Source organism: Pinus tabuliformis, chromosome 3_2, assembly GCF_031772625.1.
Source record: "Pinus tabuliformis cultivar Carrire ecotype Pingquan chromosome 3_2, CPIR1, whole genome shotgun sequence".
Classification (NCBI taxonomy): domain Eukaryota; kingdom Viridiplantae; phylum Streptophyta; class Pinopsida; order Pinales; family Pinaceae; genus Pinus; species Pinus tabuliformis.
Window position 1 is genome coordinate 258,594,739 of NC_142302.1, and position 24,235 is coordinate 258,618,973.

Below are 24,235 nucleotides of genomic sequence, written 5' to 3' on the forward strand. Positions count from 1 at the left end.
TGAGGATTAAAATTTCTTTTAATCTCATCCGTCGAAATTTTAAATTATTGAGGAAATTCGAATTTTTCAATTAAATGCATTTTAATTAATTCAAAAAATAATTTTTTGAATTAATTCCCTCAAAATTTTGACTTTGACTTAACCCCAAGGACCAAAGGCTTAAAATTTGGCAAAATAATTAATTTATCTTAGTCCCTAGACCTCTCAAACTTTAATTTTTTAAGGACCAACGAATTTACCTTTGGAGAATTTAAATTTACCTAGGACCTAGAATTAATCAAGTTTCTAGCTCAGCATTTTAATTAATTTTGGCCAGAAAATTTAATTAATTAACCTATGAGGGGGTAAATTATTTTTCTAACCCTCAAGACGCTTTACATCATGATTTTTACATTTTTTACATCTCAAGGGGGAGACCCATTTGCAAAAGACCTTCACAGACTACCCAGTTCTGCGACACAAATATAATCTAGCAGATCAAGCAATTTGTAATAAAATATCCTAACCAAATAGTTAGGATTATTCCCAAATCACTTTTACATAGACTTGATCTACAACACTAGGACTCCCCTAAGATCCTAGTGACAAAATCCATTCCGGCTTTGGAGTAAGGTTGAAGGAAAACTCTGTCGACCATTCGAGAATAGATCAGTGAGACAAAAAACCTCCCAGAATGTAGATCGTCACTAGAAAAGTAGGTTTACCTAGGTAATTACATACACGACATGGATCTGCTGAGATTATTTACATTATACACATGCAGACTGGGTTTACATTATAAGATGATGATCAAGCTGATGATGATAGTTGGACGGCATGAACACATCGATCAGGCACTATCCCTTTTGCGAAAAAAGGGGGTGTACTGCTATGGGTCGTTGACACGTAGTGGTCAACATCTGGCTCTACTTGGGGACACGTTGCTGCACTGGAGGAATGTGAGAATCTAGAATCTGCATCCAAGCAACACACAACATCTAGCTCTACTTGGGGACACGTTGCTGCACTAGAGGAATGTGAGAATCTAGAATCTGCATCCAAGCAACACACAACAAAACATAAGTAGCGTCCATCCAAAAATCATCATATAACGTTAAGCACAGGAAAGATATAAGCTCTTCATTTATTAACTAGTCTAACAACATGAAAAACCAAATCTAACTACAAAATGAAATACTGAAATAACAGGGCATAAGGTTAGAAATACAATACAAAGATGCCCCATGGCATCAGATGCGTTCAATATAGTGCATACTGAGCATTTGCCTGCTTTCAGGCAAATCTGTCGGTTGTTTCTTGGATGTGCCATGTCCAATTCTGCATACGGTAGGACTTTTTCCTATCCGAAAATCAAGTTGCTCGCGGCCATCTGATGCATCAAATCGCTTTCTCATTCTCTTTCTCTTGCGCTTTTTCTTTGTGGCAGGCTGTATCACTGATGATGTGGAACATTCTGCTTCAAAACTCTCAGATGAAGTATGTAAGATATGCATGACATGTCTCTCTTCATTCTACATTTGCTCTATCAAGAATGATGGATCAGTCTCACAGGTGTCATGAGCTATAACTTGATCTTTTATGACTGGTGGATTAATCATCTGAGCGTCAACCTGATTCTTATCAATTTCAATTTTATCCGGGTCACCTTCAATTAACCACTTTTCAATGGAACAAATGACCTCCTCATAATAAGATGGAGCTTGCTGCAGCAAATAAGGAGGCTTCTGATCTGTTGACATTTCCTTGTTTCTTTCATCCTCTCACTGATGTTGAAGTTTCTGTACCTGTATTGTTATGGCATCCATCTGGCTAGAGTGTTCAACCTTCATAGCACTGACTTCCTTGGCATGGTTTTCCTCCATGGTCAATAACTTATTCTGAAGACATATTTGACCAGCTTCCACATCTTTTATTACTTTTTCATTCTTTGCTTTCATGCCCATGAAACAATTTTGCATATAGTTTATCTCTTTCTTATGATTTGCTTGCATGGTAGCTAACTGATTATTATAATCGAATCTCATGATGGTCATTTCTTCATCCATAGTTAATAACTTGCTTTGCATAGAATTAATTTCTCTGCCATGATTAGCTTTCATGGTTTCCATTTCCTTCTGCATGTCGGTCCTCATATCCTCCATATTCTGAGCACACTTTTCTACTCCAATGGTTACGTGATCAAAGTGTTTAATTTTCATGATTTCCATCTCCTCATCACGTTTTTCCAGTTGAGCATATAAAGTTGTCATATCTTTGACGTAATCAGTTACAAACTTTTCTTGCTTAAGCTCCATATTTTTTACCAACCGCATTAGCTCTTCTATAATTTGCTTATCATTTTCCCTTTCATTGTCTACATTGATTTGACAACTTGTCCCTGTTTTCCCACTGTCATGGATTTGATCTACAACGGTACAAGTGGATGGCATATTCTGACATGGAGAATTGTCTTGAAATCTTTCATCAACAGCTGGATCCTTCACAAGGTCACTTTCATTCTATTGCATAATTTTAGGGGCACAAGGTGAGCTACCTTGATAACCATATCTATCTTTAAAAGCATTGACGATGTCTTGTAAAGAAGCGAAAGAATCTTCAAGACAATTATTAAACCAATTCAAAGCATCACCCTCTAAAGAAAAGGCAAATAGACGCATTTTGACATCTTCATGATCATATTGGGGAGAACTACAATATCTGAGCATTGTATGAGTAAACCTGCATAGATGCTTTCTAACAGCGACTGAATCACCACCCGAGAACAAAGACAATTTATGAATGGCCACTTCCAGAATATCATGGAGAAAATCAGTAAAATGACACGGGGTAAACAAATCATCCATGATGAATTGCCTGAAGGAATAATGAGGGACCAAATGAATGATAGAGAGACACCCCTGCTCAAGAAAATCAAGAGATCCACAAGAAGCGAGCTTCTATAAAAGAATATTGAATGAATTAATTCAGAATGAGCAAGAAGCTCAATGATAATACAGAGATATTTACAATAATAGAAACATCAAGTTTCTATGTAGAATATGGAAACACTCAGTTTCATCTAAGAAACTGCTTAAACGAATAAAAATAGCAACAGCTAACAGAATGAGTATTAAATACTAAATAGGAATATTCTAATACCCTCTCTTAATACTCAATCTATTTACAACACCAATAGACCCTCTGAATTTTACAAATTTATCAGGACCAAGAGGCTTGGTGAAGATGTCGGCGGGCTGCTCTGTTGTGGGAACATATTGCAACTGAACTGAGCCGTCTTCAACAAGCTGGCGAATGTAGTGGCAATGAGTTTCCACATGCTTTGTTCTTTCATGAAAGACCAGATTTTTGGCAAGTTTGAGAACTCCCTGATTATCACAAAACAAAGAAGTAGGCCTGGTCTGGGAAACATGCATATCTGCAAGCATATGTCGAAGCCAAACTGCCTCTAAGGATGCCTTAACCGCTCCCCTATACTCTGCTTCTGTTTAGGAGAGAGCCACTGCCTGTTGCTTCTTACTAGTCCAAGTAACAGCACCAGATCCTAGACTAAACACATACCCAGCTGTAAATTTACGGTCATCAACCGAACCGGCCCAGTCAGAGTCAGTGTAACCACTGAGAATAGGATTGGAACTGCGAGTATATAAGAGGCCATAATCAGAAGTACCACGCACATATCGTAGCACACGCTTTGCTGCTATCCAATGATCAGCTTTAGGAGCTGACATAAAGCGGGAGATATAGCTTACTGCAAAACTGATGTCAGGTCTGGTGGCAATAAGATAGATGAGACTGCCCACTAGTTGCCTGAATAAAGTTTCATCCACAAGGGGAGAGGATGACTGTGATGAAAGTTTGAGCCCTGGTTCCATAGGAGTCGTGGCTGGTTTGCAATCCTGCATTCTGAACCTGTCCACAAGATTTTTTGCATACTTGGACTGAGAGAGAAAGATATGATTTTCAGTCTGCCAAACTTCAACCCCCAGACAGTAATGAAGAAGTCCCAAGTCTGTCATCTCAAAAGTTCTGCATAAATCTTGTTTGATCCCATGGATCAAATGTGCAGAGCTGCCAGTAATGATAAGGTCATCCACATAGACAACCACAAGCAAGATATCATCAGCAGTATGCTTGATATACAGGTTTGCATCAGATGGGCTCCGCTGAAAACCCTGATCTGTCAGGTACTGATCAATTTTCATGTACCAAGCCCGAGGAGCTTGCTTCAATCCATAAATGGCTTTAGCTAATCGACACACTTTCTGTTCTTGACCAGCAACCTTGAATCCTGAAGGCTGCGTCATGTAGACTTCTTCTTGGAGATCACCATTTAGGAAAGCACTCTTTACATCCATCTGATGAACTTTCCAATTGAACTGAGCTGCTAGGGCAAGGACAAGCCTTATGGTACTCATCTTGGCTGTAGGAGCAAAAGTCTCTTCATAGTCGATGCCTTCCTTCTGTGAGAACCCTCGAGCCACAAGACGAGCTTTATACTTGTCTATGGTTCCATCAGCTTTGTATTTCACTTTATACACCCATTTGCAGCCTATGGGCTTTTTCCCTGCAGGAAGATCAGAAAGTGTCCAGGTGTGATTCTTCTGAAGACTCTGGAATTCGGCTTCCATAGCCTGTTCCCACTCAGATGTACCCTTAGCCTCTGAATAGGTTTGAGGCTCAAAAATACTGTGAAGGTTAGCCATAAGAGCAAAATTGACTGTAGATTGTTGTTTGTTCTTATGTCTAGAAGTTCTACCTTCAAGAAGCTCATCATCTCGGAGATCACCAATAGTTTTAGCCCACCATTTAGGCCGAAGAGTAGAGGAACCAATATCAGGAGGAGGTAGAGAAGACTCATGAGCAATAGGGGCATCAAGAGGAGGGTTGTTTTCTGGAGAAAGCTCAGATAGAGTATTATCAAATACTGATGCTATATCATCCCTCCCATCAGGTGGATCGACCGGAAGAAGAACACTGTGAGGCTGATCCTCAGAACACTGCTCAGAAGAAGAAGACTGAAAGAATCCTCTGTCTTCATCAAATACTACATCACGACTGAAGCTAAGACGACCGGTGGCTATATCTATCAGCCTATAGGCCTTGTGATGATCACTGTAACCTGTCATCATGAGTTTCTGGCTTTTGGAATCCAACTTAGAGCGCTTAGCAGGTGGAATCCAAACATATGCAACTGAGCCAAATACTTTGAGGTGACTGAACTTAGGTTTACGGCCAGACCAAACCTCTTCAGGAGTCTTCCCTTTAACAGCCTGAGTAGGTGATCGGTTAAGAAGATAAACAGCAGTAAATACTGCTTCAGCCCAGAATTTTTTTGGAACACTCCTGTGTTGTAGCATGGAACGAGCCATTTCAACAACCGTGCGGTTGCGAAGCTCGACAACACTGTTCTGCTGAGGAGTGTAGGGGGTGGTTAACTGACGTTTGATGCCATGAATATCACAGAAGTTGGAAAAAGTTGAAGAACAAAATTCCCCCCCATTGTCGGTCCTAAGGGTCATGATGTTACAGCCAGACTCTTTTTCAACTATGGTTTTAAACTTCTGAAATGTACTAAGTGCATCAGATTTATTTTTTTAAAAATACACCCACATCTTTCTACTGAAATCATCAACAATAAGTAAAAAATATTTGCAAGCAGTGATAGAAGCTGTATTCATAGGACCACAAATATCAGCATGAAGTAACTGGAGTACCTTAGATGCGCGCCAAGATTCTCCATCCTTGAATGAAGACCGATGTTGCTTTCCCGCTTGACAGGCGCCGCATACCCCCAACTGCTGAGTCTGAATATCAGGTAATCCTGACACAAGTCCCTCCCAAGAGAGCTGAGAGAGATACTGCATATTTAGATGCCCATATCGTTGATGCCATAGAGTGCTGATGGGAGAGACACGTGCTGCTAGAGCCACTTCTGAAGAGTCACCGGTGTCAAGTAGTCTGTATAGACCATGGTCTTCGAGGCCAACAGCAACTGTTAGACTAGTCTCCCTGTCAATAATAGAGCACTTGTGTGCACTGAATACTACATCAAGCTGAGGAGAATTCCTCATAATCTGACTGACAGACAGCAGATTGATTTCCATACCAGGGACATAGTATACATTCAGAAAGATGAGTGTGCGCCCACCAGACTGGATTTGAACTGTACCTCTGCCAACTACTGTGTACTTTTCACCTCCGCCAAATACCACGGAATCATTGAAAGGTGAGAAGTCAATAAACCAGTCACGCCTGTGAGAGAAATGGCGTGATGCACCAGAATCAATGTACCAGGCAGAGGAAGGAACATGATCTGAAGACCTTTTAGCCATAAAGGCGTAAAAGGCAGAATCTGTCTGCTCAGAATGTTCTGCAACATTTGCTGTCTGATGGGGCCCTCCCTGTTTCTTCTGTTCAGAAGCAATCCTCTGTCGGCAATCTTTCTTCATGTGACCGAACCTGTGACAGTAATTACACTGCACACTTTTCTTCCTAGCAGGATCAAAAGGCTGAGAAGAGCCTTTCTGCTGAAAGGACTGAGAGGACTGATATTTTGCAGCAAATGCATTTTCCGAGGACACTGATGAAGCACCACTACCAAACTGCTGTTTCCACCGATCCTGCTGCAGGAGTTTGGTGCATAGCTCTGGAAACTTCAGATCAACATTTGTGGTGGTAATGTTGAGTGTTTCTATGAAATGTTCATAAGATTTCGGTAGACTTTTCAAAGTAATGACTACCATATCTTCTTCCTCCATGGTCCTACCAATAGCTTCGAGCTGATCTCGAATGTCTTTAATTTTGTTGAGATGTTCCTGTAAAGACATATGTTCGTCCATCATGATGGAGAACAACTGATTTTTGAGGAAAAAAGCTCTGCTTTTGTCAGATGTTTCGTGCAGTTCTTTCAATTGTTCCCAAATCTCGACAGCTGTCTTGCCAGAAGGAATCTGCGGTAACTGATCATCAGCGACAGAGAGCTTGAGAAGCATAACAGCCTCTCGATTTCGATCATCAAATTTATCTTGATCGGTACCAGCTGTACCGGGACGAAGCTCTTTGCCCAAAATGAGCTGATCAAGACGCCTGTATTCAAAAATGGTCAGCATTCTTTGTTTCCAAATGTTATAGTTGCTGCCATTAAAACGTTGATTTCCTTCTAACATCAGATTGGTGAGCGTGGCCATTTTCAAACCAGAAGTTTGACACAGATTTTAATGAAGCTGCCCGCTTATCCTGGTGCAAATCAAAAAAACAGAATTTGTTCTGCAAGACAGGTTTTTAAAATATATATATATATATATATATATATATATCTACCCAGCAGAAATAAATCTCCACAGAAAATTGCAAACCTTCCGTTTTACTCTGCAACGTCAAACTAATACAGAGGCAGCTTGAGAACAGTAGCACCGACACACTGTTTTTGAATTTCTGCTATATATTTTTTTTTCTTGCTGCTGTCGTAAACAATGGAGAACCCACGTTTGAATCCCTAATGACTGCCGCTACTATACGGGAAATTCAAATATCAGTTCTAAAAAAAAACCGCTGATAGTAATGACTGCCGCTGAGTCCAAGCCGACAGTGCCAGACGATTCCGTTCAAAAAGCTTCCAACACGCAGAATCACTGAGATCTGCGGTGATCCGAGAGCTTCCGGATTGGAATCAGGTCGATTTAGCTCTAAAATCGATCGATTGACCCTTGGCAAAACAGAACTCCGCAGAGCGAAACCCAAAGAAAAACGCTGATACGAGGGCAAGGTCGATATAAAAATAAAATAATGCCCGACACGCAAAAAACGATTATACGTGGGCGAGAACGATATAAAAAATAATACCCGACACGCTGACGCCAATTCCGTCTCCCTCGTCTAATCAGAAGTCGTAAGTGCCCTTTTCAACACACAGGTGCCACGGCAAAAAATTCTACGTTTGACCACGATCCCATCAAATGGACTAAGCGGATGACGCGCAAGGCTCTGCGGAATTTCTCGATGCCACCGTTTGATCGAAGAGAATGTGAATATGGCTGCACGCCCTGTCCCTTCTTAAAACCCTGTGGAGATCCCACTTCTGACACCAAGATAACCGACTGCGATTATCCAAACAGAATCGGCAATTTTGTTCTAAACCAGATCCTAGAGTTTCTCAAAAAAATGCTTAGACATGAAGAAATGATAATGCAGGAGAAGAATCCATTTCTGTATCGAGATAGACGACTGTAAGCTTTTATCACAGTGAGCAAAGCCGAGGCTAAGACTCAGTGAAGGCTACCTGGCTTACAGAGGGCTCGACCTTAGAAAGGAATGAAAGAACTCAAGAGATTAGGATGCGAAGAGAATAACTGTTCAAGAAATCTCTTTTTGTTTCCGGCTCTGATACCATAAAAGAATATTGAATGAATTAATTCAGAATGAGCAAGAAGCTCAATGATAATACAGAGATATTTACAATAATAGAAACATCAAGTTTCTATGTAGAATATGGAAACACTCAGTTTCATCTAAGAAACTGCTTAAACGAATAAAAATAGCAACAGCTAACAGAATGAGTATTAAATACTAAATAGGAATATTCTAATATTCTAGTAGAAATTCCTGTAAAAATTGAAAGAAGTGGAGTCACCACTTGAACATGAATCTGACTCTAGGATCCAAAAGGGAACAAACAACCAGATAAAAGGGAGGGCTTCTTGCCTGAGAAATAATAAATGGAACCAATGGAGTCGCCACCCAAACAAGAAACGAACCGAAATGTCCAGGTGCTAAAAGCGCAGATGAAATGATTAACGATATGACGAAAGATAGGGCGATGAAAAGATCAAATGATGCCAGGAAATGTTGGGTCGCTTGACAGGCTAATGAATGGCGGAAAATATGAGATGATTAAAACGATGTTGAGAAACCAAGGACAGAAAAAATCTGTCCCCAGCAACGGCGCTAAAAATGTTGTCGCGCACAAGTGTCTAGGCACCGCAACAACACTCAGAGTAAGGGTTGTCACTCTTGATCCTTACTCTGTTAGACTCTCTCCTAGGCAAGTCAAGGGGGGTAGTCCCTGAGGTAAATGGATGAGAAAGCCTGTGGATCATGGGCTCAAGGAGATTTTAATGATGGATAACCTGACGAATCTAAATGAATTTCGATTAATTCAGGTGAATCGATTAAACGCTAATGCAACCAAGACACGACCACAAAATAGAAACAATTATAGATCAGTGCCTTTATATGATCAATTAACCGTAGATTAAATAAGAAAACAAGTTATCCAGAACAATTTTTCCAATATGTGACGAACAGTGACAATTATGAATAACCAATATAAATGCCTGAAACTTTAACACGCAAGAGATTCCAAATTTTAAATAATTTTCATTAACTGCCCAAGATCTAGAATTAATTAATTTTCTCCAATAAATCTGATTTAAAACGTTTGTCGCACTTGACCATTCAAAAACATGCATTTAATAACACTAAGGAACTTCAAATTTAAATCTTAATTATCCTTAGTCAATAACTAAAAAAAGAAAACAAATCAACGGGTTAAAATAAAAATCAAAAATTTTAATGGGCCAGAGGCCACATTAAAAATTTTAATGTTTAAGCGAAAACCCCTTAATTCATTTCATTTTATATCCTTAGTCACAAATTAAAAAAAAAAAAAATAGAATTTTTTATTTTTTTTTATTTTTGAAATTTATATTTTTTAAATATTTTAGATTTCTAAAATCTTCATCAACAGTCAAGATTGCTTTGACGAGGATCACTCGAACTAGCCGTTGGAGGATTTATCTTTAAATAAGAGGTCATTTGTCAGTGAGTTGGATTCGATATTGGAGTCGTGTGCTAAGTGAAAGCTCTCTTGTAATCTTTTTATGAGCAATAAAGAAAGACCTTGGGGTTAATTTCTGTTGGTGTTACTCTTCGTGGAAATGTTGTAAGATGTGTTTTTTTCATGCATAGATTTCCTTTTAACCATTGATGATAGCTTTCTGAAGAGTGATTTGAACACAAGTATCTTGCTCAATCACTGGGGTTTAAATGGTAATTTAAGTTTTGAATATAATAGCAGGTATCTCTATTAAATCATAATTTTATTCGTTTTCTCGCTCTACGTTAATGGTTGAATTGAGTTCTGTAGGGAATTCTTGATTTTTTAGATCATCGGGCATTCGGGGAAACACTTGCATTGCTAAAGCCTTCAATTATCCAAATGAGATGTTCGCTTTATTAGACGAAGACTTAAAAGATAAACTCTTGAAGATATTACAATTAAAACACTAGCCTATTTTAAATCTTCTTGATACAATTTAACTCAAAGAGAACAAAAGCTACTTTGCAATTCGATATCAATGTCAACAAATGCTCAAAAGTATGCTTAGCTTAGGAAACAAAGATATGCGATCTATTATAATTCCACAACAAGATTCTTTAACAATCACTTGAAAACATTTGCAAAATGTCTAGCATATAACCAGCATTAAATAATCCAAGCAATGACGATAGGTAGATGCAAGATATTCAACAGATGCACAATTTCTTAGAAATTAAATTTTAAGATATTCAAATACTTTAAACAACCACAAAATTTAAATGCTAACCAATTTAAATCCTAGAATTTAAATGATTATGCTTAGTGACCCAAATCTAGGAAATTTACCACCTTCCTATAGTTAAACTTAGGATAAAAGATTTAAGCACATTTAACTAAGGAAAGATTTCGATACCACACAAGTTTTCTTTCAGATCTTAGCCTTAGCACAAAAAGACACCAAGAAGAAATTTTAAATTGACAACTTAATTATTCCTTAGGTGAATTTTTTGATACGCTAAGCAAGACTAAATGTGACCAAAATAAATCGAAAAAGATTTAATAATGTTTTAAATTTTTTTAATGGGCCAAAGGCCACATAAAAAAAATTAGAAACCTTTAAATGTGAAATTTATCTTGATTTAAAACTTTAATATATCTCAAAGTCACATTAAAAATGAAAATGAAACCCCTTTTTCCCTTTTTTATTTTTTATTTCTTAAAGTTTCTAGATTTTTATAATTTTTTAGAATTTAATGTTTTTAGAATTTTTTTTTAAAATTTTAGGATTTTTTTTATTTTTATGATTTTGAGAATTTTTAAATTTTTTATAAAGTTTTTAATTTTAAGTTAAATGAAAAAAAAAAAAATCAAAGTCAAAATAAAACAATGAAAAACAAAAACAAAAACAAACGAAAACAAAACCAAAATGTAACCCCTTTTGATTTTTGTGTTTTTAGATTTCCCTTCTCTTTTAAATTAAAATGACACAACCGAAGTCATAAACAAAAAATACGTATTAAACCTAGCCAAATCTCAAAATAAATAATAAAAGAAAGAAAAAAGATGAATTGAATTAATAAAACAACCTAAAGCCTAATCGTATACACTAAACAAAATAAAAAAAAAAAAAGGAAAATTGAATGGAGTTTAGCTTATGTGAGTGTGCAGGTTGAAGGGTTCGACGGCGGCAAAGGAGACGACAGAATGGAGGAAGGAGTTGAGCAGCGATGGGAGGACGACAAAGGAGTTGTGGGTAGACGAAGGGATCCTACGCATTTTCCCTTTGTAGGTCGAAGAGCGAGAGGAAGGAATACACAGGACTTATGGCTACGGATTAATGGAGCAGAAGGATAATGGGTGAAGAGCTGCGATAGACTGCGGGTTTCAAAGGAAGGAAATGATAGCCGCAAGGAGAGAGGTATGCTGGCAGTGGAAGGAAAATGAATCCGCAGATTTGGAAGAGGGAACGAGGGTATGGAGCTCGATGGTGGAATAAAGCAATGGATTTGCACTTTGAAGCTTCGATGTTATTGCAGGTAGAGGATCAGACGAGAAGATTGCAGGTCGAAGATGCAGCATAATGGAGTAAGGACAAATTTTCGAGGGTTTGAGCAGTGCTGATGGATGGAGCTGGGATCCGGATAGCCGCCGTAGAGAAGAGATCGAACAACAAAGAGAAGAATGCAGGCAGCAAAGCTTTCCTGATAAAAATAAAAAATAAAAAGGTGGCCAAATAAAACCTAGAAATTTCCAGATTATATTTCTGCTTAAAATTTAGTAGTGAAATCCTTAAAAATTTAAAATTTTTCCAAATTCTAAAAAATTTATGAAACCCTTGGACCGCAAAAATCTGGATAGTCTTCCTGCAAAAATAATTTTGAGCCAGATCTTACTCTCCAGGGCCTAAATCTAGCTTTAAAATCAAACTTCGCCTTCAGATCTACAAGTTGTACCTGAAAACACAAACACCCAGAACCCGAACATACAAAAATAAGTGAAACCCCAGAAACCCTGGTCAGAAAAATTTAAAAAAAATTACAGATCTATGCACAGGAACAACAGATCTATTAGATCTGGCGAGTGTGAGTCCAACTCTACTCCCAGATCTGATAATCTAAGGCTCTTGAAAGCCAAATTTATCAATTTAACACAGAAAATTTTGAAATTTTGATTTTAAACAGAGGTGCTTCGCCCAAAACCCTTCATGCATCAACAATAAAATTTATTATGATAAGCCCAAGATCCAATCAAACTGGGCTCTTCAGAAAATACTAATCGGGAGTTGGTTGGTCCAACTAAAAACTTCCCCGAACGCCCAATGATTTAAAAAATCAAGAATTCCCTACACAACTCAATTCAACCATTAACGTAGAGCGAGAAAACGATAATAAAATTCAAATTTAATAGAGATACCTACTATTATATTCAAAACTTAGATTACCATTTAAACCCCGGTGATTAAGCAAGATACCTGTGCTCAAATCACTCTTCAGAAAGCTATTATCAATGGCTAAAAGAAAATCTATGCATGAAAATAACACATCTTACAGCATTTCCACGAAGAGTAACACCAGCAGAAATTAACCCCAAAGTTTTTCTTTATTACTCAAAAAAAGATTACAAGAGAACTTTCACTTAGCACACGACTCCAAGATCAAATCCAACTCACTGACAAATGACCTCCTATTTAAAGATAAATCCTCCAACGGCTAATTCGAGTGATGCTCGTCAAAGCAATCTCGACCGTTGATGAGGATTAAAATTTCTTTTAATCTCATCCATCGAAATTTTAAATTATTGGGGAAATTTGAATTTTTCAATTAAATGCATTTTAATTAATTCAAAAATTAAATTTTTGAATTAATTCCCTCAAAATTTTGACTTTGACTTAACCTCAGGGACCAAAGGCTTAAAATTTAGCAAAATAATTAATTTACCTTAGTCCCTAGACCTCTTAAACTTTAATTTTTTAAGGACCAACGAATTTTACCTTTGGAGAATTTAAATTTACCTAGGACCTAGAATTAATCAAATTTCTGGCTTAAGATTTTAATTAATTTTGGCTAGAAAATTTAATTAATTAACCTATGAGGGGATAAATTATTTTTCTAACCCTCAAGACACTTTACATCATGATTTTTACATTTTTTACATCTCAAAGGCGAAAACCCATTTGCAAAAGACCCTCACAGACTACCCAGTTCTGCGACACAAATATAATCTAATAGATCAAGCAATTTGTAATAAAATATCTTAATCAAATAGTTAGGATTATTCCCAAATCACTTTTACATGGACTCTATCTAGAACACTAGGACTCCCCTAAGATCCTAGTGACAAAATCCATTCCGGCTTTGGGGTAAGGCTGAAAGAAAACTCTGCCAACCATCTGAGAATGGATCGGTGAGACAAAAAAACTGCCGGAATGTAGATCGTCACCAGAAAAGTAGATTTACCTAGGTAATTACATACACGACACGGATCTGCTGAGATTATTTACATTATACACATGCAAACTGGGTTTACATTATAAGATGATGATCAAGCTGATGATGATAGTTGGATGGCATGAACACATCGATCAGACACTATCCCTTTTGCGAAAAAATGAGGTGTACTGCTATGGGTCGTTGACACATAGTGGTCAACAAGGCCAATTGTACTATTTTTCTTAGATTGCTTCTAACTTTCTATAAGTCTTTGGAAAAGAGTGTTTGATCCGCTTGAGGGGTCCTATTGTAAACTCTCTCCAAAGCATCTCTACAAACCTTTTCCTTGAAGGGATTCATTGTAAACTATCTTTCTCTCTCTCATTCCTATAAGGAGGAGGGTCTAATAAAGAATTCATTTTTCCTGGGAGTTTAGGGATTTTTTCCGCTAGGCATCCCCTCTCCCCCTTCCCCATTTGGGGAAGTCCTTTTTGTGGCGCTTGAATAATTTCCATTGTTGGCTGAACTAAATAGTGTAGCATAATCATCATTACAGTAGTTGGATTAAATTTTTACCTCATACAATCTACTCTCACTTGAATTTACGTGTGTCTTGCAATTGCTACCTAGTTTAGTAATCTACTTTACACTTGAAGCAATTTTGTGCATTCAATTTAAATCTTTTAAGTTTGTTTTTGCAATAATCAAATTTACCTCCAGCTTTGCTGGTTGAAGTAGTAATTTAGGGACCCTTCATCCCCTATTGACTCCTTATTCTGAGATTGTGGCCTCGGCGAGGATAAGGTCTGGGGAAGAAGTTCAATTGAAACTTGTTCAATTTGCAGCTAACCAATTTGCAATCTAACTTAATTTAAAATAAATCAAGATTATATTCCAATACATTCATCTAGCAGCATTTATACTTGGAGTTTCATTTCATTTTGATTCCTAAGTTCATAAAGTTTATCTATCTCTTTGAAGCAACTATTATTATTACAAAGCATCTTGTTCTAAGCATTCACTTTTCTAAGTATCTAACATTTGACATTATTGTACTTGCCTATCTTTATTGCCACATTTATTTTCCAAGCATTTGCTTTGAGGCATTTATTTATTGAGTATTTCCTTCCAAGCATTACTTTCAAGACATCTCTTTACTTGGAATATTTACTTTGCAAGTACCTTAATATTTGGCACTGGTCTACTTTGATCCACCTTGTCTATTATTGCAATATCTTAGCTTGTGGATGGTTATTGCTATTATGATGCTTTAAATTCATTTGTTGCAATTTATATATTGATTTAATTTGGATGTATCTTTGATCATTTGTAATATCCCAAACGGGATATTTTGTTGATTATGCAGAAATTTAACTAAACCAAAATTACTCCATAAAAATTTCCATTTATTTCAACAAAACATTGCCATGTAAAAATATAACCAATATCATATGGCAAGAACAATCTCAGTTTTTATTATAATAGAAACTGGGGTTTACATGTTGATACAACAAAATAGCTGAGATGGGAAACTGACCTCAAGAATATGCTCCACTGCTATGTTGGCCCTCCAAACTGAACTGAACTACATTGCTAAGCTCCTCTGTGAATTCTGGATGAATTCACCAAGGGAAAGTGGGTGCTCGCCCAACCTCACTGAATCACCCCAGGGTATTTGTCCTAGGGCTACTACTAAAGTAGAGAACCAGGTTCTAAACCTCTCATACAAGAAGAAATATCAAGTCCAAGATGTCCTCTAATGGCCTCCTTCTCCTCTTTTATAAATCTGATGGACCCCTCTATAACCTCCTATTTTATTATTATTTTAATCATTGAGCACTTTTCCTTCTTTTATTTTAATTAAAATATTATTTTTAATGTGGGAAAAGGGTAAATTGGCCACCATGCCTCCTCAGGTCACTGAAAATCACTTCTAACCATCCCATACATTATTGTTAATAAACAGCGATGACAACTATGGCTTCTAACTTTGAGCCATACATTATTGTTAATAAACAACGATGACAAGTATGGCTTCTAACTTTGAGCCATACATTATTGTTAATAAACAGCGATGACAAGTATGGCTTCTAACTTTGAGCCATACATTATTGTTAATAAACAACGATGACAACTAATATTCACCTTTGAAATGTCACTTTATAAATAAATCTATGATGAATGAGCTACTACTGGAGTAGAGAACCAAGTTCTAAACCTCTCATACAAGAAGAAATATCAAGTCCAAGATGTCCTCTAATGGCCTCCTCCTTTTTTATAAATCTGATGGATCCCTCTACAACCTCCTATTTTATTATTATTTTAATCATTGAGCACTTTTCCCTCTTTTATTTCAATCAAAATATTCTTTTTAATGTGGGAAAAGGGTAAATTGGCCACCATGCCTCCTCAGGTCACTGAAAATCACTTCTAACCATCCCATACATTATTGTTAATAAACAGCGATGACAACTATGGCTTCTAACTTTGAGCCATACATTATTGTTAATAAACAGCAATGACAACTAATATTCACCTTTGAAATGTCAATTTATAATCAACCTATGATGAATGGGCAGAGAATTTGCTTCTTTGAAAAATCATCATAGGCAACTTTTGTTTGCCCTTCTGAGACATCTCAGCCTTGTTTAAAACCACAGTAGCTATCCAGCTCTGAGATAACTCATCCTTTCCAAGGGGATTTTGGCCTCGATGGAGTATTTTCTGAAACATTAACACAATCTCCAAATAAACCTCCTTAATGCAATCAACCTTCAAGAAAAATGGATCACGACCTCCGTAAGAAAGGTATATTATTCTCAACAGAAAATGGAACTTCAGCCTTCCTGTGTTGAGACTGAGACCCTACAGCCCTCTTGAGGGCATTTGGCCTTAAACTAGGGCTTCAGCCCTCCTCTTCTTATTTCGATCTCTTCCTAGGGCTTTGACCAGCATTTCATCTTTGAACAAACTCGGCCCTCTTCTAGATCAAGCATTTGATTGTAAAATAGGTGTCTTCAATAGTGATCTCAAAAGCCTTTCCAAAAGTTCTGAAACAATGTTGATTTTTCAAGCGCAATAGATACAAGCACAAATTTTTGAAATTGTTAATTACTTCTTTTTAATGTGGGAAAAAGGTAAATTGGCCACCATGCCTCCTCAGGTCACTGAAAATCACTTCTAACCATCCCATACATTATTGTTAATAAACAGCGGTGACAACTATGGCTTCTAACTTTGAGCCATACATTATTGTTAATAAACAACGATGCCAACTATGGCTTCTAACTTTGAAACATACATTATTGTTAATAAACAACGATGACAACTAATATTCACCTTTGAAATGTCACTTTATAAATAAATCTATGATGAATGGGCTACTACCAGAGTAGAGAACTAGGTTCTAAACCTCTCATACAAGAAGAAATATCAAGTCCAATATGTCTTCTAATGGCCTCCTTCTCCTCTTTTATAAATCTGATGGACCCCTCTACAACCTCCTATTTTATTTCAATCAAAATATTCTTTTTAATGTGGGAAAAGGGTAAATTGGCCACCATGCCTCCTCAAGTCACTGAAAATCACTTCTAACCATCCCATACATTATTGTTAATAAACAACGATGACAACTATGGCTTCTAACTTTGAGCTATACCTTATTGTTAATAAACAATGATGACAACTATGGCTGCTAACTTTGAGCCATACATTATTGTTAAAAAACAGCGATGACAACTAATATTCACATTTGAAATGTCAATTTATAAATCAATCTATGATGAATGGGCAGAGAATTTTCTTCTTTGAAAAAATCATCATAGGCAACTTTTGTTTTCCCTTCTGAGACATCTCAACCTTGTTTAAAACCTCAGTAGCTTTCTAGCTCTGAGATAACTCATCCTTTCCAAGGGGATTTTGGCCTCCATGGAGTATTTTCCAAAACATTAACACGATCTCCAAATAAACCTCCTTAATGCAACCAACCTTCAAGAAAAATGGATCACAACCTCCGTAAGAAAGGTGTATTATTCTCAACAGAAAATGGAACTTCGGCCTTCCTATGTTGAGACTGAGACCCTACGGCCCTCTTGAGGCCATTCGGTTCATCTGTGATTAGGCTTAAGGGCATTCGGCCTTAAACTAGGGCTTTGGCCCTCTTCTTCTATTTCGATCTCTTCCTAGGGCTTTGACCAGCATTTCATCTTTGAACAAACTCGGCCCTCTTCCAGATCAAGCATTTGATTGTAAAGTAGGTGTCTTCAATAGTGATCTCCAAAGCCTTTCCAAAAGTTTGGAAACAATGTTGATTTTTCAAGCGCAATAGATACAAGCACAAATTTTTGAACTGTTAATTACTTCTTTTTAAGGTGGGAAAAGGGTAAATTGGCCACCATGCCTCCTCAGGTCACTGAAAATCACTTCTAACCATCCTATACATTATTGTTAATAAACAACGATGATAACTATGGCTTCTAACTTTGAGCCATACATTATTGTTAATAAACAGTAATGACAACTATGGCTTCTAACTTTGAGCCATACATTATTGTTAATAAACAACAATGACAACTAATATTCACCTTTGAAATGTCAATTTATAAATCAACCTATGATGAATGGGCAGAGAATTTGCTTCTTTAAAAAAATCATCATAGGCAACTTTTGTTTGCCCTTCTGAGACATCTCAACGTTGTTTAAAACCACAGTAGCTTTCTAACTCTGAGACAGCTCATCCTTTCCAAGGGGATTTTGGCCTCCATGGAGTATTTTCCAAAACATTAACACGATCTCCAAATAAACCTCCATAATGCAATCAACCTTCAAGAAAAATGTATCACGACCTCCGTAAGAAAGGTATATTATTCTCAACAGAAAATGGAACTTCGGCCTTCCTGTGTTGAGACTGAGACCCTACGGCCCTCTTGAGGCCATTTGGTTCATCTGTGATTAGGCTTAAGGGCATTCGGCCTTAAAGTAGGGCTTCAGCCCTCTTCTTCTTATTTCGATCTCTTCCTAGGGCTTTGACCAGCGTTTCATCTTTGAACAGACTCGGCCCTCTTCCAAATCAAGCATTTGATTGTAAAGTAGGTGTCTTCAATAGTGATCTCCAAAGCCTTTCCAAAAGTTCTGAAACAATGTTGATTTTTCAAGCGTAATAGATACAAGCACAAATTTCTGAAACTGTTAATTACTTCTTTTTAATGTGGGAAAAGAGTAAATTGGCCACCATGCCTCCTCAGGTCACTAAAAATCACTTCTAACCATCCCATACATTATTGTTAATAAACAGCGATGACAACTATGGCTTCTAACTTTGAGCCATACATTATTGTTAATAAACAGTGATGACAACTAATATTCACCTTTGAAGTGTCACTTTATAAGTAAATCATTATAGGCAACTTTTGTTTGCCCTTCTGAGACATCTCAGCCTTGTTTAAAACCACAGTAGCTTTCTAGCTCTGAGATAACTCATCCTTTCCAAGGGGATTTTGGCCTCCATGGAGCATTTTCCAAAACATTTAATGATCTGCAAATAAACCTCCTTAATGCAATCAACCTTCATGAAAAAAGGATCACGACCTCTGTAAGAAAGGTATATTATTCTCAACAGAAAAAGGAACTTTGGCCTTCCTGTGTTGAGACTGAGACCCTACGGCCCTCTTGAGGCCATTCGGTTCATCTGTTAGGCATTCGACCTTAACCTAGGGCTCTGGCCCTCTTCTTCTTATTTTGATCTCTTCCTAGGGCTTTGACCAGCATTTCATCTTTGAACAGACTCGGCCCTCTTCCAGATCAAGCATTTGATTGTAAAGTAGGTGTCTTCAATAGTGTTCTCCAAAGCCTTTCCAAAAGTTCTGAAACAATGTTGATTTTTCAAGTGCAATAGATACAAGCACAAATTTCTGAAACTGATAATTACTTCTAATGATATTGATATTATCTTTAACACTTCCAGTTTATCATTAAGCAATTACACTTCAAAAATTCAACCATAAAATGCAGTAGGACAGAGAGATCACAATAGAACAATGATGCACAAAGACACAACAAGATTTACCCTGGGAAAACCCTCTTCTAGGGAAAAACCCAGCAACCTTTCCTTAGAGAAATTATTTAATTCAACAAGAGATACAATCTGATCTTTCCAGTCAAAATAAAGTCAAACATACCGGCAACAAAACCCAACAAGATTTACCCTGAGAAAACCCTCTTCTAGGGAAAAACCCAGCAACCTTTCCTTAGAGAAATTATTTAATTCAACAAGAGATACAATCTGATCTTTCCAGTCAAAATAAAGTCAAACATACCAGCAACAAAACCCAAGTCAAACCTGGTCAAACTGTCCACAAGCCAAGTCAAACTACTGCTCATAGAATTCAGTCAATTCTTGTCAACTAGGCTGAATTTCGCCCTGCTACTCTTTGACAGAAATTCGGTCTGCTTCCAACAAAATGCCCAGAAGAATTTTGGCCTCCTTTCACACATGCAAGATCAAACAGAGAGAGAACAATAGTTTGGTCAAGTGCTGGACTGCCTTGGTCAACTTCAGCCTTCTTTTCTTGTGACTCTTTCGCCTAGATGAACAGAAGATATTAATATTGTGTGATCCGAATTGGTGGTTTGAGGAGGAAATTGAGTAGCACATATATAGTTATCTCATGAGCCTGAATAGGTGTGATTAAAGGAGCAGGCCAACCTGAACTGTTGGAGACATAAAATCTAAATTTCAAAAACTGAAATTCGTTATTTTGAAGCTGACTTGGAATTCTCATTTATATTTATCATTTCTTATATATTTGGAGGGCTAAAACTTAATTATGAATACCGACCATAGCTACAAAATTCAACAGTTTATGGTATGTCATCCGAATTTTCATATACAGTTTATGACGATAATATGTCATGTCTAAAATGCTGGTTACTTGGTTGGGAATATGCTGTTGGAACTTTTATATGCTTTGTTGGTTTCATAGATATTGATTGGAAAACCATTGTTATTGTTAAGATAATTGTTAATATTTCTCTTATGTGTTGGGTTGTGGTCATGGTGGTTCCTAACTAGATGTAACCCCAGTGACCACCAAAGTTGCCCAACACTATGCCTAGTGGACTCTTGTCCAAACATGTATTAATTTTGTGTTTTTGCCTCTTGTACTTACCCTTTGGGTTTTGTCCTCTCTAGATGACTTGGTCCAAAATGATCATTCCCTGATCTTCATATCGGATATTTGTACATCTAGGAGACTTGGACACAGATGATTTCACCAATTTTGTACTCTTATGTACTAATACACTATAGTGTATAAAATATATACAGCTCCAAAATCCTCCTGTTTATCAGGATACTTCCTTTCTTGTTTTCGCTTGTATGTGAGTATTTCGAATTGCAGTTAACTGTGATCATATCAAAAGCATTCTAAAAGCATAGCCCATTCCAAAATTCAATGTAGGCTACCTCTATATCTTCTATAAAGAAAGGACGGGAAAATTTTGGACACAGTTTGATTACAAATGACAGCTGTAATGGGTTTCCACCATCTTCGAGATCCTCTATAGTATTTGATTAAGCTAACCTCTTAACCAACAACTGTTGTAAGCAAATGTTGTTCTTCAAAGACGCTCCAAAGCCAGTTACTAGTCTATAGCGTAACTGTAAGCATATTTATATTTTGCTCTTCAAAGATATTTCAAAGCAAGTTCCCAGTTTATAATGTAAACATTTTTATATTAAGTATTACAGCATCCACTCACTCATAGATCTCTACTGTGAAACTATATTTTTCAAAGAACAAAATTAGTATGAGAAATAGCTTTTTGAACGAGCTTTGAAGTAAAAACCAATTGCTAAAAGAAAAAATGATCACGAGATATTTATCCTTTAACCACCATCTTCACAGTACACTATCAGTTCTGAATCTTTGAAAAAATTGGGTTTGTTCCAAACATTGGGAAAATATCAATGAGTTTAAAATGGCTCCTATTCAGGGGAGAGAAAAGTATATGCACTTTTCTTTACCGCATCTTTTAAAGCACTTAATATAGATCTTCTAACCTGTTAAAGCTATTGCTCCATACAAGTTCAAAGTTCCAACCCCTTTTGTGGCTTTTTAATTTAAAGACCTTTATTTTTTGATCTGGTCAAATTAGGTCCAGTTTCAGGTCAATATGAAAATATTAGCTGATTAATCACATGATAAATAACATAATATTATACATACAATTTGAAAACTAATAAACAACAGAGATCAAATCCCAGATATACTATCATGGTTTTCGGTCAGCCTTTAAAGAATTTATAGTGATCAAACCAAGAAATGCTTCCTTCCTACCCACCCTAAAACTTGAAGGTCTTCAAAAATAATTTGAAATCCATATCTTAACTTGAACTCTCAGAGAATTTGTTTGTAGAAAACTGATAAATACCATTGCTGCGAAGAAATAGACGAGTTTCACCATCATAGAGAGTTCCTTTAGCTCGGTTGTAAGTAAAAAATGGCTCGCAAAGATCTTCTTGCCCCTGTGATTTGTATAATAATTTATCTTGAATAATTAGTGTGACTGGCAATCCTGTAAATCATATGAACTATGCTTGCTAGGATAGAGAGAAAAAAAAAAAAAACATGATTCATTATAATGAGTAAAACACCGAAGAGAAGAAGCACATATGCATCGATGTCATTATTTATATAAACACTGAAATGCTGATTACCTTTACACAGTAAAAACAGTTTCCACAAGGCATAATAAAAGCTCCTACAACATGAGCTCCAATGGGAAATCTGCATGTCAAAAGACACTACTTCTTTAGAATACGTGCATCTCATATAAGGCCACTAAAAACCTGCATGTTAAAATATTATTTAACATTAAGCAATGTATTCAAATATTATCATATCTCCCCTGCATATAAGATAATTGATGCCAAAGTTCAAACCATAAAAGGGTGACAAAGGCTAAAAATAATTGAACTAAGGCAATTACTAGCATGCAATTAAGATATTGTGAGATAAACAATTCCCTTTATACCAAATGCCCATGCCTTTTGTTGAAGCAAATATACTTTTGTCTAGGAAACAGCAAGATGAACCAAATTTTCTTGTTACAAACCTCTTTATTATACCAGACTCAGTATGCGCTCCATGCTCAACTACTTCTCCTGTTATTTCATGGCCCACTACACAAGGCCTTGCAAAAGGCAAGTCACCATTCATGACATGAAGATCAGAATGGCACACCCCACAGGCTGTGTAACAAACACATGGGATTACAAATTAGAAACAATTCATTGTTTATTCCAGTGTAAGCAAACACATATAGCCCAATCATACAAAGTGACTAACTTCATTGACTTTTTAATCATTACTAACATTGGACTAGCAATTACTGTTTGTGGGCTGCTTAACATCAAGAAGCCAAGTCACATCAGAAAAAGTTAATTTTGTTAGGATATTCCGACACATAGGAAATAGTTAAGTATAACTTGGTCCAGTGTAGAGTTAGGTAAAGTGTGTTTCTTTACTATGTACTTTTGTAACTTACAATCCGACGATCACGATATGTTCTAGACATGAAGTGATCCGATGGTTTATTCTCTCCTCGGTATTACCGACACTTGATATGTGGCTTAGCACCCAATTGGTCCATGATCTCTATTTAAAGAGCATGGAAGGTCATTTGTAGGGTGACCGTTCATGAGAGAAGCTTATGTAAATATTATTTCTTTTACATTAATAAATTGTCTGAAGTGGCTGCGTTGGCTCAGGCCGTGGACTATTTCCCTCTTTAAGGGTTTTAACCACGTCAAGAATACTGGTGTATTGATATGTCATCTATTTGCGAGTGGTGTCCTTTGGTGTTCTATCTGAGGAACTTACCCTGTAAATTCCTACATGGTATCAGAGCTATTTGAGGGCCGCATTCGTTAATGATCCAAATCTGAAGCCGGTACAATTGCATCCGACTGTCGTTTCCTAGATCTATTGTTTCTGACCCCTTTCGGACGGACAGGACTGCTCTATTGTGTTAGGAGCATCTGTTCCAGTGAGGAACCCCTTTCATTTCACGCGAAAAAGTTTTTGGTAGCCCTAACTACGTCATTTTTAAGATCTGGAGGTATACAGTCTTTACTTGCAGTTTTAGTTATTTATCTTTGTTTATTTCAGTTTATTTATCTCTCTGTTTTTTATTACCGTATCTATACCTTTCATTTCTGCGTATGCTCTTTGCCCCATGACTTTGTGCGATCTGGGCAAATCAGAAATAGAAAGGAGGGATTTCTCTCATGCGTAAGCTCTTTTCCGTCACACCTTAGTGTGATCTCGGAAAATCAGAAACATTGAAGAAAATAATTTCCGGCAAGAGCTAACTTCAAGCCATAAGGTTTGGTTGTTTTGCATGTTCGTGTTGGGTTGTGTGGTTTTTTGTTTTGCAAGGAAAAAGGGTTTTTTCAAGTAAGCACGCACCCCAAAGCTTTAGTGACTAA

At 36.9% G+C, this 24,235-nt stretch overlaps 1 protein-coding gene across 1 annotated transcript in view; it reads right to left on the minus strand.

The window, feature by feature from the left end:
* The window catches only part of LOC149180653 (uncharacterized), a 435,407-nt gene that overhangs the window by 345,524 nt on the left and 65,648 nt on the right, over positions 1 to 24,235 (minus strand). The window contains exons 2-4 of the mRNA XM_089413943.1: positions 22,861 to 22,996; positions 22,463 to 22,532; positions 22,177 to 22,270 (exon numbers count right to left, since the gene is read on the minus strand). Coding sequence (XP_089270069.1) covers positions 22,177 to 22,270; positions 22,463 to 22,532; positions 22,861 to 22,996 — 300 coding nt within the window. The remainder of the gene's footprint in view (positions 1 to 22,176; positions 22,271 to 22,462; positions 22,533 to 22,860; positions 22,997 to 24,235) is intronic.